At 41.5% G+C, this 13419-nt stretch overlaps 1 protein-coding gene across 4 annotated transcripts in view; it reads right to left on the bottom strand.

The window, feature by feature from the left end:
• PIBF1 (progesterone immunomodulatory binding factor 1) overlaps positions 1–13419 on the bottom strand; it is a 148050-nt gene that overhangs the window by 45775 nt on the left and 88856 nt on the right. For all 4 annotated transcript variants that reach the window (XM_084844848.1, XM_084844844.1, XM_084844846.1 and 1 more), the window contains exon 13: positions 10884–10974. In XM_084844848.1, the coding sequence (XP_084700974.1) occupies positions 10884–10974 (91 nt within the window). The remainder of the gene's footprint in view (positions 1–10883; positions 10975–13419) is intronic.

Here is a 13419-nt window from a genome sequence, read left to right on the forward strand (position 1 = left end):
CCCTGCACATGGATAATTTATCTTTCTAGAAGTCCTATTCTAATATATGTGGGCAAGATGAGAAGTGAGACTTCGGATCATATTCTTTCATGAGAATTCAGTGAAGCCAAGCTGTGCAGGAAGTGAGCTCTATGGGCACTATTTTGGACTGAGTGTGTATTTCTTCTGCTTGAGATTATGCATGGAACACCATCACTTGTTTGGGGGGTGATGGCGGTGTGTGTGTGTGTCTCAATCTGAGCCTTCCTTCCTTCTAGCTATCTGTTTGGTAAAGGTGCATGTGAAACAGCATGGAATGATCTATGGATCTTTAAGAGTGCAATTCTATGCATGTTTAGACAGAAAAAAAGTTCCCACAACTCCAGTATTCCCCAGCTAGTCATGCTGGGAGTTGTAGGACTTTTTTGTGTCTAAACATGCAAGGGATTGCACCCTAAATCTCTAATGTTCCAGTTATTGTATGACCAGGAATGAGCATCTGCCAATATAAATTTCAATTTTAAGTTTTTTATTCTCATACATGAATATAACGACATTAGTGCTTTTATACATTTTGCTTCAGGGAAGTTTTCACCTTTTCTTCAATGAATAAACTTTTAACATAGTGGTATAGTAAGCATTATCTTCACAAATTCAGGGTCAACAATTAATTTCAATGAGAAGTGAAAAGTTGGAGTTACTGAAAACCATTTATTATCCAATAATAGTGGCTGAGAAATAATGCTAAAATAGCCAGTTAAAGTAACAGTACTTTAAATATTACTGAAATGGAACTCCCTCCTTTTGGTACCACTGTAAAGTCTCTGTCCCATCATGATAACATCTTATTTTTCAGCACTCAAGTGGCATTTTTATACACACACACACGCACGCGCGCGCACACACATACGTACGTATATCTTGCCCTTCTGGTGCTTATGCACCACTCAGGGTGCCTAATCACACTTAAAATCAACCATAAAATACAATAAAATTCCAAAGAAAATTACAATATAATTTAAATAGAGAAAGGTTCTGCAGATAATACAAAGGCATCGGATAGTATAAAAGATAAAAGAAAAGTATGCCTAAGCAGAAAGGTTTTTGCCATATGGTGACACACCAAAAGAGAAGGGGCCAATCAAGCCTCCAGGGGCAAGTTAGGTGAGGCTACAGAGAAGCCCATTCTTTCATTCCCATCAGTTGAGCCTCCACCATAGTTGGAGAAGGGCCATTCCATCAGGTTTCAGCATGCAGGCAGGCCGGTATGGGAGGACACAGTCCTTAAGGTATCCTGGGCCTTAAACCATTTACAGCTTTGAAGGTCATCACCAACACTTTGAATTGTGCAAAGAAACAAATGGGGAACCAGTGTAGCTCTTGCAGAGCAAGTGTAACATGACCCTCCAGCATTCTCACTGCTGCATTCTGGATGAATGACAATTTTTGAAGACTCTTCAAAGGTAGCCTCTTCTAGGTGTAACTAAGGCATGAGTCACTATGGCCAGGTCTGATCTCATCATGAACAGATGCAGTTGATGCACCAGACTAAGCTGGTCAAAGGCACTCTGAGCATCCATGTGCAAAGCTGAGTCCAGAACCATCCCTAAACTACAAACCTAATTTTTCAAGGGGAGAGTACCCCCATCCAAATCAAGTTGAATTCCTATTCCAGAGTCAGTCTGTCTCCTGCTAGCACCTCTGTCTTGAGTCTGGATTAAGACTTAATTTACTGTATTTGTCCTAATCCAGGCACCTATTTAGAACATCAGCAACTTCACTGGTAGATGCAAAGGAGAAATAGAGCTGTTGGTCTATTGGTGATATACACCCTAAAATTCCCAGCAACCCAAATCCCTGGATGATGGTGCTTTCTGTACAACATATAGATTTTTTGCTGCAATAAATCTTATGATCAGGCTGTAAAGCCATCTGATAATATGCCTGGATAGGGCATTTTATCTGAGGGTATTAGAAGCTTTGGGAACTAGACAGGGGGAGTGTCTCTCTGTTGGTTCTGCTGGACCTCTCACCAGCTTTTGAAACCATCAAGCACTGTGTCCTTCTGGGCTGCCTTGCTGGGATGATGGTGTGTGTGCGTGCGTGTGTGTGGGGTGGTGGTTTTGCAGCGACTCTAGCCCTTCCTTTTGGGTAGGCTTCAGAAGCAGTGCTGGGGCATTTGTGACTGACTCCTTGGTTTATGGGGTCCCACAGGGTTCGATTCTGTCCCCTATGCTTTTTAACATCTACATGAAATCACTGGGAGAGATCATACAGGGATGTGGAGTGGGTTTTCATCTGTATGCTGATTATACTCATCCCTATATTTCCTTTCCATAGTATCCTGGGGAGGCTGTTGAAGTTCTGAACTGGTGTTTGGGTCAGTGTTGAGGTGGGTGAGAGTAAACAAACTGAAACTAAATCAGATAAGACAAAGGTGCTATTGGTTAGAAGGTCTGCCAGTCCAGGGATAGGAAGTCAGCCTGTTCTGGACATGGCTGCAGTCCCCTTAAAATATAATGTTCATAGGCTGGGAGTACTCCTGGGCCCAGCCTTATTGCTCAGGCATAGATTGTGACCAGAAGTGTTTCTGCCATTCATGGTACAGTCAGACTTGGCCATGGTCCTGCATGTAATCAATGTAACTACATGCATTAGTTACATCTTAATGGGCCTACTGTGATATGCTGTACCCAGGAGTGTCCTTGAAAACCACCCAGTAACTTCAAATAGTCCAGAATGCTGCTTGTAAAACTCTGACTCGATGATCATTCTATATGACCTGTATTGTACCAACAGATCAGCTGTTGTGTCCCTCTTGCATGTGCCATTGCTTTCTGAGGCATGGTTGGTGGCAACGTGCAAGAGGGCGTTCTGTGGTGAAGCTCCTTATGTGGAACTCCTGGTGCCAAAAGGTTAGGTTATCTTCCTCTTTATCTGTGTTCCACTGGCAAATAAAGACATTTCTTTTTAAATAACTGTCTTGATTCTGCTGTTGCTTAATTTAATGTATTGAAGGTTAGCTTTGGCTCATTCTGTTTTTTGTCTTTGACACTGTTAATAACTGTGTTTTAATGGTGGATTATGGTTATTATATTTTGTAAGCCATTTTGAGCGACTCCTTTTTGGAGGGGAAAAGTGGGGTAATTGGGGGTGGGGGCTATAAAAGAATAAATGAATGTGAGCCAAGTTTTGATGATTAACCACCACCACTCAGTTTAATGTGGACATGTCAACTTTGATAAAGCATGGGAAAGTATGAATTTCCCAGGCAGAGACACCCTGTTGCATGATCATAAAACGAACACCATGGGCATATTTTTTGCAGCAAGCATGAACACTGCATATATGCTAGTGTCTGTGGTGGTAACAATGTAAAAGTATCAAGTAGAGATGTTTGTTTATAAACTTACAAACACTGGAGGCAAACAATGCTGGGGAGCCCTGAATGGTCACAATTCCATAGTGCATGTCTACTCTACATTTACAAACATCTGCTTCCACATTTTACAGCATTTACTGATGCAAATAAGCATATATGTGACAAATGTGCTTGTTGTGTAAAATATAAATTGGCTCTGTGACAAAAAATAATGCAAGCAGTATGCATGTGGAAAATTCAATTTTAAAAACTTTTTCATGCTGATTCAGATATTTTGAGCCTATTTTAAAAGCAAACTAATAAAAAGAATCATTTTGTTTGTGTCTTGCTTTTTCACCTAAAGTTTATATGCAAAAAAAAAAAAGCATAGCCAGGAAGTCTTCTCTCCTGTTTTCAAATGAAATTTGACTGAAATGAACACTTTATATGCTCAGGTTCAGTCAAGCATAGGTAAATGGTTTTCTGTTTCAAACAAGCAGGCCTCTTGGAATGTGTACAATACTTTAGTGTGTCCAGGGAAGAGAGAGTTTATAGCAGTCATTACCTCTTTGGGAAATGTTTACTTGTACTTAGTGCAAAAAGGCACAGTACATGTAAGTAACGTGCATTTATTGCAGCATGACCTGAAACTAAAGTGTTTTGTGTGAGGCATGAAGGGAACCCCCCCACCCGCTCCGCCCCAGACAACTAGCCATAGGCAAACACAAGGTGAAATTTGTTGTTGGTTTCATTTTCTATAGACAAGAACAGCTTTCAAAAACCTGAGAAATACTGACGTACTGCAGCACCACAGATATGTTTTTGCTTTTCAGCAATGATTTGTATAGATGAAAAGAATAATGCCAGACATTCAGCCAAGTATATCAGCTTTCTGCAAATCAGATATATTTTTCTTCAAATGGAGTTGACTACAATGATGGACATGGTAAACTTTGCCAGTGAGTCTTGCTAAGGCCTTAAAAGCACAGATTTTTTTTTTTTTTAATTAGTGTTAAATTAGGGCTGAGTGGATTCCAGTGTCCGTGGAAGGATATCCTGTCATGTGATGAAGGGGGGGGGGCAGGGGTTAGATTTGTTGTGTGGAAGAGGGGGCGGGGGGAGAGAGCTGTTGGCCAGTCTTATGATGTTTTTGTTAATGAAACAACAGAAAAACGTCAAATACTGAAATTAAGACCTGTAACACATGCATGTGCCAACATGCACACAAACAGGGAAACAAGAAATTAAAAAGATTAATAATGGTGAGACACTGCAGTGCAAGTAAAAGGATAGCCTTAATGGGTACATTTTGTATTTTGTTTTGAAAGGAGGAAGTGGGGAACGTAGGACAAGGTTGGACCGAAAGTAGATTTTCAGATGTTTTGGACTTCAACTGCCAGCATTCCTGACCATTGGCCAGGCTGGTAGGGGCTTCTGGGAGTTGAAGTCCAAAACAACTGGAAACCTACCTTCTGCCCACCTCTGCATAGAGCACAAAGGTTGATCAGGGGTGTCAATTGGCACAAGCACTCCTCCATCCAAGGCTTACACACTCCTTTCCCCTCCTTCATTCCATTCTTATGTGTGTAAATTCTCCCTTTCCTCACACTGCAGTACTGATAGAGGCCCCTGGTGGCTGCTTTTTTTGTCAAGCACTGGCCATGCCTCTAAGCATGTAATTTTAAACACACTATTACTATAATATGTAGTTTACCATGGGTCGCCATGTCGTGCGAACCAGGTCATAGAATTGTTGGCTACACACATATAGAATTAATTTATTTCTTACCATTGTATTATTTATATTTATTTCTTGAAGCTTCAGGAAGGTTACAATATAAAATATGCCTTTAACCTTATGTTTCCCATGTCTCTATATCAAGCATTCTTCCTGCCTTTTCTCTCCCTCCCATCACAATTTTTTTTTCTTCACCTCTCTTTCCACCCCAGTGAGCTCATCCTCACACCCATAATGCTGCCTTTTAAAATTATTTTGTTATAGTGATGTAATGAATTTGACATTCAATGTTTGATATCTTTATCACAGAGATTTTACTGAAGGTATGGATGGCCCTTAATCAACAGTGACACAGTAAGGTGAACTGCAAACAGAGGAAGCAAATACAAATGAAACACAACAAAAAGTTAAATGTAAAAGACTGAGATGAATACATTTGAGTGAGAATGGAAGGTCTGGGATCTAAAGAAGCCTGTGACTTGTGCCTTTTTCCTTCTGGAGGCATCCCATCATGTCTCATGCCACTGTGGAAAGTCCCCTGACTTTTGAGGGCAGTGGGGGGGGGGGCGCAGTGGGTTGTAGCAGGAAGGGGAGCTGAAAAGTCCTGAGGTATGCACAAACTATGGCGATGGGATCCTGGCCAAGGTATAGAAGGTAGAGAAAGAGAAAGAAATAATGTTTTATTGATGATGAATGATAGCCCCTAGACTAGAAGGAAATGAAAAAAAATCCTTGAAATGAATTACACATTACTCACACATGTATGTAAAAAAAAAAAAAACCTGAAGGGAGAAGCAGCTTCAGAAGGGACAATTTTAAGTGAAGTTGCAGTAGCCTGAAGGGAGAGGACTATTTAGACCTTACCATACTCACGGCAGCATCCCTGGATTTTAAGTGAAGTTGCAGTAGCCTGAAGGGAGAGAACTATTTAGACCTTACAGTACTCACTGCAGCATCCCCTGCAGGCAATCTCCCCCCCCCCCCCACAAATATAGGTCTGGAGTGCTGTGAAAGGAGTGGAAATACCTGGGGGGAGTTGCAGCAGAAAAGCAGTAGGCAGGAAACAGAGGTAAGCATCCTTCCCTTTTCCACTCTAAATTGCATCCTACCAAAAGCTGTTTTTCCGTAGAAGAAGGGACCACTGGGGGTTTGTGAAATTCAGCTCAAAATCTTCACAGTTCTCCTGTTTCCAGAGGGGTAACCATGTTAGCCTGTTGCTGCACAAACAAAGAGTCTTGTGGCACCATAAGATCTAACAAATGTATTAAGGCATAAGCTTTTATAGATTAGAGTTTTATAGATTAGAGATACATCTGATGAAATGGACTGCAGTCCACCAAAGCTTATGCCATAGCACATCTGTTGGTCTTTAAGGTACTACAACTGTTGTTTTTACAGTCTTTTCAGGAGGTTATGAAAGAACAGGGCCATTCCAGAAAATCTCATAAAGAATTAGTTGTTTCAAGTTCTAATATAATACTAGCCCCTACCCATGAGCAGTGAAGGTAATATTTTTGCCTTGGGGGAGTAACGTGGGGAGGGGAGATCTGCACTCTAGATAGAGAAAAATAAAATAAGGTTAACTTATTAACCTCAATTAAAGTACAGGCATCTTTTCTTACTTTTGATAGGGAAGAAGCTGCTGTTGTGGTAGAGTCACATCTGCCATTCAATGGGTTCTCTAATACTAGGTGAACCACAGTCCCAACAACAACAATAAGATTGGTAATGAGAGGAAAACAATAGCTTTTTTTGGCAGCTAAACAACTAAACCAATAGACCTCTTCAGATCCAACACTAACTAACTATCTATCTATCTATCTATCTATCTATCTATCTTACTATTATATCATGGAGGGAGCAATCCTACTGGGATAGGCAGCTGCCTCCAAACTTGGAGGCGACTATCTATCCAATGCAGGGCAGGAGAAGTGCAGAGGGGATTGTCCCCTCCATGCTTTAGCCACCCTACATTTGTGGCTAGACAGCCGATTTCAGCTGTCTAGCCGTGGGAAGTCGGAGCATGGGAAGCGGTAGCTGGATGAGACGTTGGATGTGTCGTACCGGATTTCTGACTTCCCCGCCCCGGCACATCCCCAGGAATGCCCCGTTTTCGCCGCTCTGTGCTCCTCTTCCGAGCATGGGGCCGTTCTACGCTGCCTTCGAGGCAGTGTGGGAGGGGGTGAAGGTTGGTTCTCAGGGAACTGACCTAGCCTATGGCCATCTAGCCGCTGACTAGCAGCCAAAGGACTGCACCCTTAATATATTAAAATCCCCGAGTTGTTTACATTAAAATACAGAAACAAGATAAAAATAATAAATAAATAATTAAGAACAATTAAGAACATTTAAAAATGTTATATCATCGTAACAATAAAATTGGATGGTAACAGAGTCTCATTGGTCAGGGAAAGGCGAATAGGTGTGTTTTCAAGAGGCATTTAAAATTTGTCACCATTTTTGCCTCTCAAATTACATGTGGGAGAGTATTCCAAAGCATGGATGCCACCACTGAGAAGGTCTGTTTATCCATCACTAGCCGGTGACATTCCATTGGCTACGCAAGAACCTGTAAGGCTTCCTCAGAAGATCTCAGAGATTGACTGCTTAGACATATGGGAAGACAGTGAGCTAAGTATCCTGGTCCTGAATCATTTAGGACTTTGAATGTCAAGAGCAAAACCTTGAGCATGGCTTGGTAGCTAATAGGCAGGCAGTGCAGTTCTTTTATCATAGGTGTAATATGTGTATATCCAGGTGCTCCACTGAGCATCCTAGCTTCTGAGTTCTGCACTAGCTGAAGCTTCCAAACAAGATGCAAGGGCAAACCCACACAGAGCACATTACAGTAGTCTAACCATGAGGCTACCAAGTCCATGGATCACAGTGGCTAGGCTATGTCTAATCAGGAATGGGCATAGTTGGTGTACCAGCCAAAGCTGGTAATGGGTGCTCTGAGCCACTGAGGTCACCTAGGTATTTGTTATTAGTATTGTACACCGCCTAGAGTGGCCGGCCGGTCGGCCAGATGGATGGCTAATAAATCTAATAAATAAATAAATAAATACTGTAATTTCAGTGCAAAGAAAATATGATTGCTCACAACTGGATACACTAGCCTGAGACGGTGCTGCGGGAATGTGGAGTGCACCACCTCAAATATTGATAATAACAGCAGATTGTCTACACTACAACTCGCCATCTGGAAAAGTACATTGTTTCAAACTTATTTGATTTTCCACTAATGGAAACAGCTCTACTAGGAAAAACTTGCTGCAAGTGTAGAAGTAAAAGTAAGGCAGATGCTGGGGGTAGGGGGAGCAAATTCTAATATGGATAGGAACACTGAAGAGTTACCAGCATGGTAACTCTTACCAGCTCTTACCATTACCAGCAATGGTAAATGGTTCTTATTTTGTGGAAAATGAAGATATTATCTGGATAGTGCTGAAGTATTTCATATCAGGTGTATTCAGGATGTGAAACCTAATAGAGAAAATATTGAGATATAGTGTATGGGAAAAGCTATAACTGTTAGAAATTATGTCCAAAAATGCTTTACAAGACAGAATAAAAAAGTTACCAGCTTCATTCCAGATGGAAAATGTAGACAATTAAACTTTGGCCACATTATGAGGTGAACAAAATCTCCAAACCTACTAAATAATATTGTGTTTGTTATTTGAAAGTAATAAGTTCATACATTTTTTACATTTAGCAGTATAGTATAGCCCTTAACAGCTTGGGACTGAAATACCCCAAAGAGCACCTTTCCCTATACCAGCCTGCCAATTTCTTAAGATCTGCTGGAGAGACTCTGCTCAAAGTACCTTCCATGCGTTAACAAGGGCAAGACCTGTCTCTGTTATGGCACACCACTTGTGGAACTCCCTCCCTATGGAAGTGTGATTGGTGCTGAGGAACCAAGTTAAAACATTTTTCTTTGCCTGGTCATTTTAGCTGGTTAGTTTCTCCTTTTATATTTTACTGCCGTTTAAATAGTTTTGTAATTGTATTCTGATTTGTTTTTTATTTTATTTTAGGATTACATGATCATTTTGGGGTCCTGTTTTGTACACCTCGATATTTTTTAGATAAAGAACAGCTTAAAATAATACTAACAGTACAACCAGCACAAGTGGGACCGGCAACAAAATGTTGGACTGTGGAGTACTCCTGTTCAGGGTTCCAGCCATGCCCTCTTCTAGGACCCATTTTATTCCCCCTCCTACTCAATTGTATCCCTCGCAAAAACATTCAGGTAGCATTCCTGGCCTACTCACTGAGCATGCTCATTCCTCATCGGGCTGTTTTTGATCTCCCCACTCTCCCTTTAAAGTTTTTCCCTTGAAGATTTTTTTGTACTTCTGCAGACTTTGGGATTTCCCCAAGTGCATGGATGGTTTTGCACTGGCTATGTAAAGACTGGCACTCAGGAAATGAGCTTACTATTAGCATATAGGGTAATGTTTCGCATTGGTCACAATGAAGAAAGCTTACCACCATTTATCACAGAAAATCCAAACTGAGGGAACAGCTGCTATAACAATGCTTCAGTGAGAACAAGATGGGACAATCCATGATTGGCTCTTCCACTGTTTTAAAAAATTGCAGCCACAAGGGTGTGTGTGTAGATCAACTGCTGGGGGAGGGTTTTTAAAGCTTCTCCATCCCACACACCATTTTCCCAATGAAAATCACTCCCTCCCCCAAAATTTTGGAAGTGGCCATTTACGTCTGGACAATACCCTCTCCCTCAGTGCCATGGCTCCAATTAGATCCCTCCCTCCAGTATCCATAACTGAACTTTAAAACATAAATGGAGATCCAGTTATGGACACTCTCACATCTGGTTGGATCCTCAGAAATACATTTTATTTGAAAGCTACAAACTTGTATCCTTCCCTCTCTTTTCAGGTTAGGGTTTATGTAGCTAAAACTGCACTATCCATACGCAGGAGGATCAGCAAGATTGTGGAAACCTCAGGGTTCGCAGAAGTACAAGAAATCTTGAGGGGAAAAAAGACCCTAAAGGGGAGAACCCCCAAAACAGCCCATGAAGACCGAGCTCAGTGACCACAGAATGCTAAGTGTTGGGGCAGGGGGAGAAATGGAAAATGGGAGTGCGGGGAGGGGAGACAGAATGGAGTATTGTGGAGGAGGGCATGGCTGACTGTATAGTGAACAGAAGGCACTCTACAATTTAATGTTTTTACATTAAAACAATCAAACACACACAAATGACATGTTAACTTAAAAAGATACTCCCACACACACATCACTTATTATGAGTTGGGGGGTGGGGGAGTTAAAAGTAAGAATTAATGCATCAACTCAAGTTATTTTCAATATTTAAAATGATTTTTAAGCAAAAAGTAGGCTATAAAGGTAGCAGTGCAATTATGAGGATTATGAAAAGTCCATTAGCTCTTGCTCATATATATAGAATAATGGGGTTGTAAAGAGTCATAAGTTTATCGAGTCAGATTCCTCCCTCCGTGGTAAGACCCTCCAAACATCAACTCCCCCTTTCCTTAAATTAACCCACATTATCCAGATCACAGAGTATGACAAACAGCAAGCAGAAGCAAGCAAAGGGGACAATGCTAGAAGTGCCTGAAGAATGAAGAGAAGCTTCAAGATGATTCTAGTAAGCAAGCCCAGACACCCAGTACCAGGGGAGCCACAATCAATTAGCAATTGTCTGCAGAATGGATTTTCACAGATCTCCCTGTCACACACAAACTTTGTGACTGGAAGAAAAACAACACAGGAAACACATTTGCAAGCTGACATGGATTTTACCTTTGCTTCAATCGCCTTTTGGCTGTTGTAGGAACGTTTGCACCATATCCATAGGAGAACAGAACTCTTTCTGCTTCATCTTCGTTTTCTACTATAAAAGTATGAAACAGACCTTCAGAAGAACATCTAGAAAAAAGAGGACTGATACCTCTGAACAATTCCGTCAATTTTATACTTATATATGGCATAAATAACATCATAAGATAGTATAAACCACAATATTTCATTTTTACATCAATGGAATGTCTTCATTCCAATGGTCACTTTAGTTAATTTTCATTTCTTCATGAGACTCTTTCCTTTTCAAATATTTAAACTAAATGATTGATAGAAAGGAAGGCTGAAGAGTATGCAAAGGGCCAAACCAGCAACAACAGATGGTCTTGTACAAGAAGTAAGGGTTAGGGAGTAAATAACATGGAAATAATTATGGTGACAAATTAAGCCTTGGTGTATATTCAGTCAGTTTACTTGAAATAATATGTGGGAAGTCTCTGTACAGATGATGATAGCTCATTTATTTACTGCAGTTTTAAATTTAAAACATGTTTATACTGCCCTTGATCAGTTTTGGGTTTCAGGACAGTGTACAATAAATAATCATAGCAAAGATACAATAATCAAACATTGTCAAAAGAATACGCGGCTCCAACTGACAGCCCTGGGACTGCAGCATGGAAGGTCAGGGCTGGCCCAAGGCATTTTGCTGCCTGAGGCAAAGGACAAGATGGTGCCTCCCCCCATTCCATGTAGAGGAATTGACTGGACTGACAGTTGAATCTTATTTCAACACTGGTGACAGGACATCATCCTTCAATGCAGCTGAGGGCAGCAGGCTAGCTTAGGAGGTACAAGGCAGGCTGCATGGCACACATAGCTCTGTCCTCCAACACCCTGCTACCACTCCCCACCCCTCAGCATCTGGTGCCTGAGGAAGCTGTCTCACTTTCCCTAATGATAGGCTTGGCCCTGCTCTGTTCTCATCCTTGTCCAGGGGACCAAGGGCAACTAGGAGGCTACACCTCCTGCCTCCCAGGAAGAACATCATGGCAGGGAGCAGACCAACCTGGTCCATATGTCAGCCAGCGAAGGAGCAGCTCCAGGGAGCGTGCTTTGCCCTTCCCTGCCAGAAAGAGCACGTATTACAAGTGAGATCAAGCTGGCCCTGCAAACTGGCTAGAGAAGGACCTGCTGCTCCAGTGGTTGCTCCCCTTTCCTCTGTGTTATGATGTTAGATTGTGAGCCTGAGGGGAAGGAATGTCTTATCTTTCAATATCTGTATAATGTTTAGAACATTTTAGGCAATTTATACGTGTTAAATTAATAATTAAAATCCATAAAAATTAATCTATAACAAAGTTAAACAGATGATACCCCAATCTTCCTCCAAGGAGTTCAGGTAGTGTAGAGTGTTCTCCTTTACCTGCTTTTATCCTTATAACAAGTTGGGCTGAGAGATAATGACCCAGTTCGCACAATAAAAATAGTTGCAGCACATTCAGGGTGGGATTGAATATTCGCCGCATGGCCACAGCTTGTTGTGTCACGCAAACCTGGGTGGTGGGGGTTATACGAGGGTTAAACAACCCTCGTATAACCCTAAAGCAGGCCATGTACATTTTTTTGGTCTTTCCTGGTAGAAAAAACATTGCTGCCCATGAAAATATGGAGAAATCCAGAATTTTAGTGTAGCCATTATTTTGTAGTTCCATATCCAACCCAAAGACAAAAGGAGAAGGAGACGGCAGAGTAGTAACGTATGGCTGTGAGAGCTGGACTATGAGGAAGGCTGAGCGCCCAAGAATTGATGGTTTCGAACTGTGGTGCTGGAGAAGACTCTTACGAGTCCCCTGGACTGCAAGGAGGTCAGATCAGTCCATCCTAAAGGAAATCAACCCTGACTACTCATTGGAAGGACAGATACTGAAGCTGAAGCTCAAATATTTTGGCCACCTAATGTGAAGAGAAAACTCTCTGGAAAAGACCCTGATGCTGGGAAAGATTGAAGGCAAAAGGAGAAGGAGACGGCAGAGGATAAGATGGCTAGATAGCATCACCGAAGCAATGAATATGAACTTCAGCACACTCTGGGAGAGAGCGGAGGACAGGAAGGCCTGGCGTGCTATGGTCCATGGGGTCATGAAGAATCGGACACGACTTAACGACTGAACAACAACAACAAAATCCAACCCAAAACAGGGTAGCAAAAAAGACAGGAGTTCATGCTCTATTTAATTTGGATCTCATTTAATAAATAAATAAATTTAAATAAATAAATAAATTTAAATAAATAAATGCTCCTCCTCCCTTGCATATGCAAACAGTTTTCAAATTACCTTGCCATTGCAAATAAAGTCCACCACTGCTATACCCATATTGCAGGAGGTGGCAGGGTTGTGGCTGAGAGACAAACCTGCATGACAAACCCTGCAATGTAATCTAATGTTGTTATACATTCCCCTGGAATGTTTTTTTTAAAAAAAGGGCAATGAAGTTGAGGAGAAGTTTCTGAAGGGGGGCCAGACAGGGCTCTTGC

Source organism: Heloderma suspectum, chromosome 3 (assembly GCF_057233095.1).
Source record: "Heloderma suspectum isolate Gila_16-S chromosome 3, 16-S_ref, whole genome shotgun sequence".
Taxonomy (NCBI): Eukaryota; Metazoa; Chordata; class Lepidosauria; order Squamata; family Helodermatidae; genus Heloderma; species Heloderma suspectum.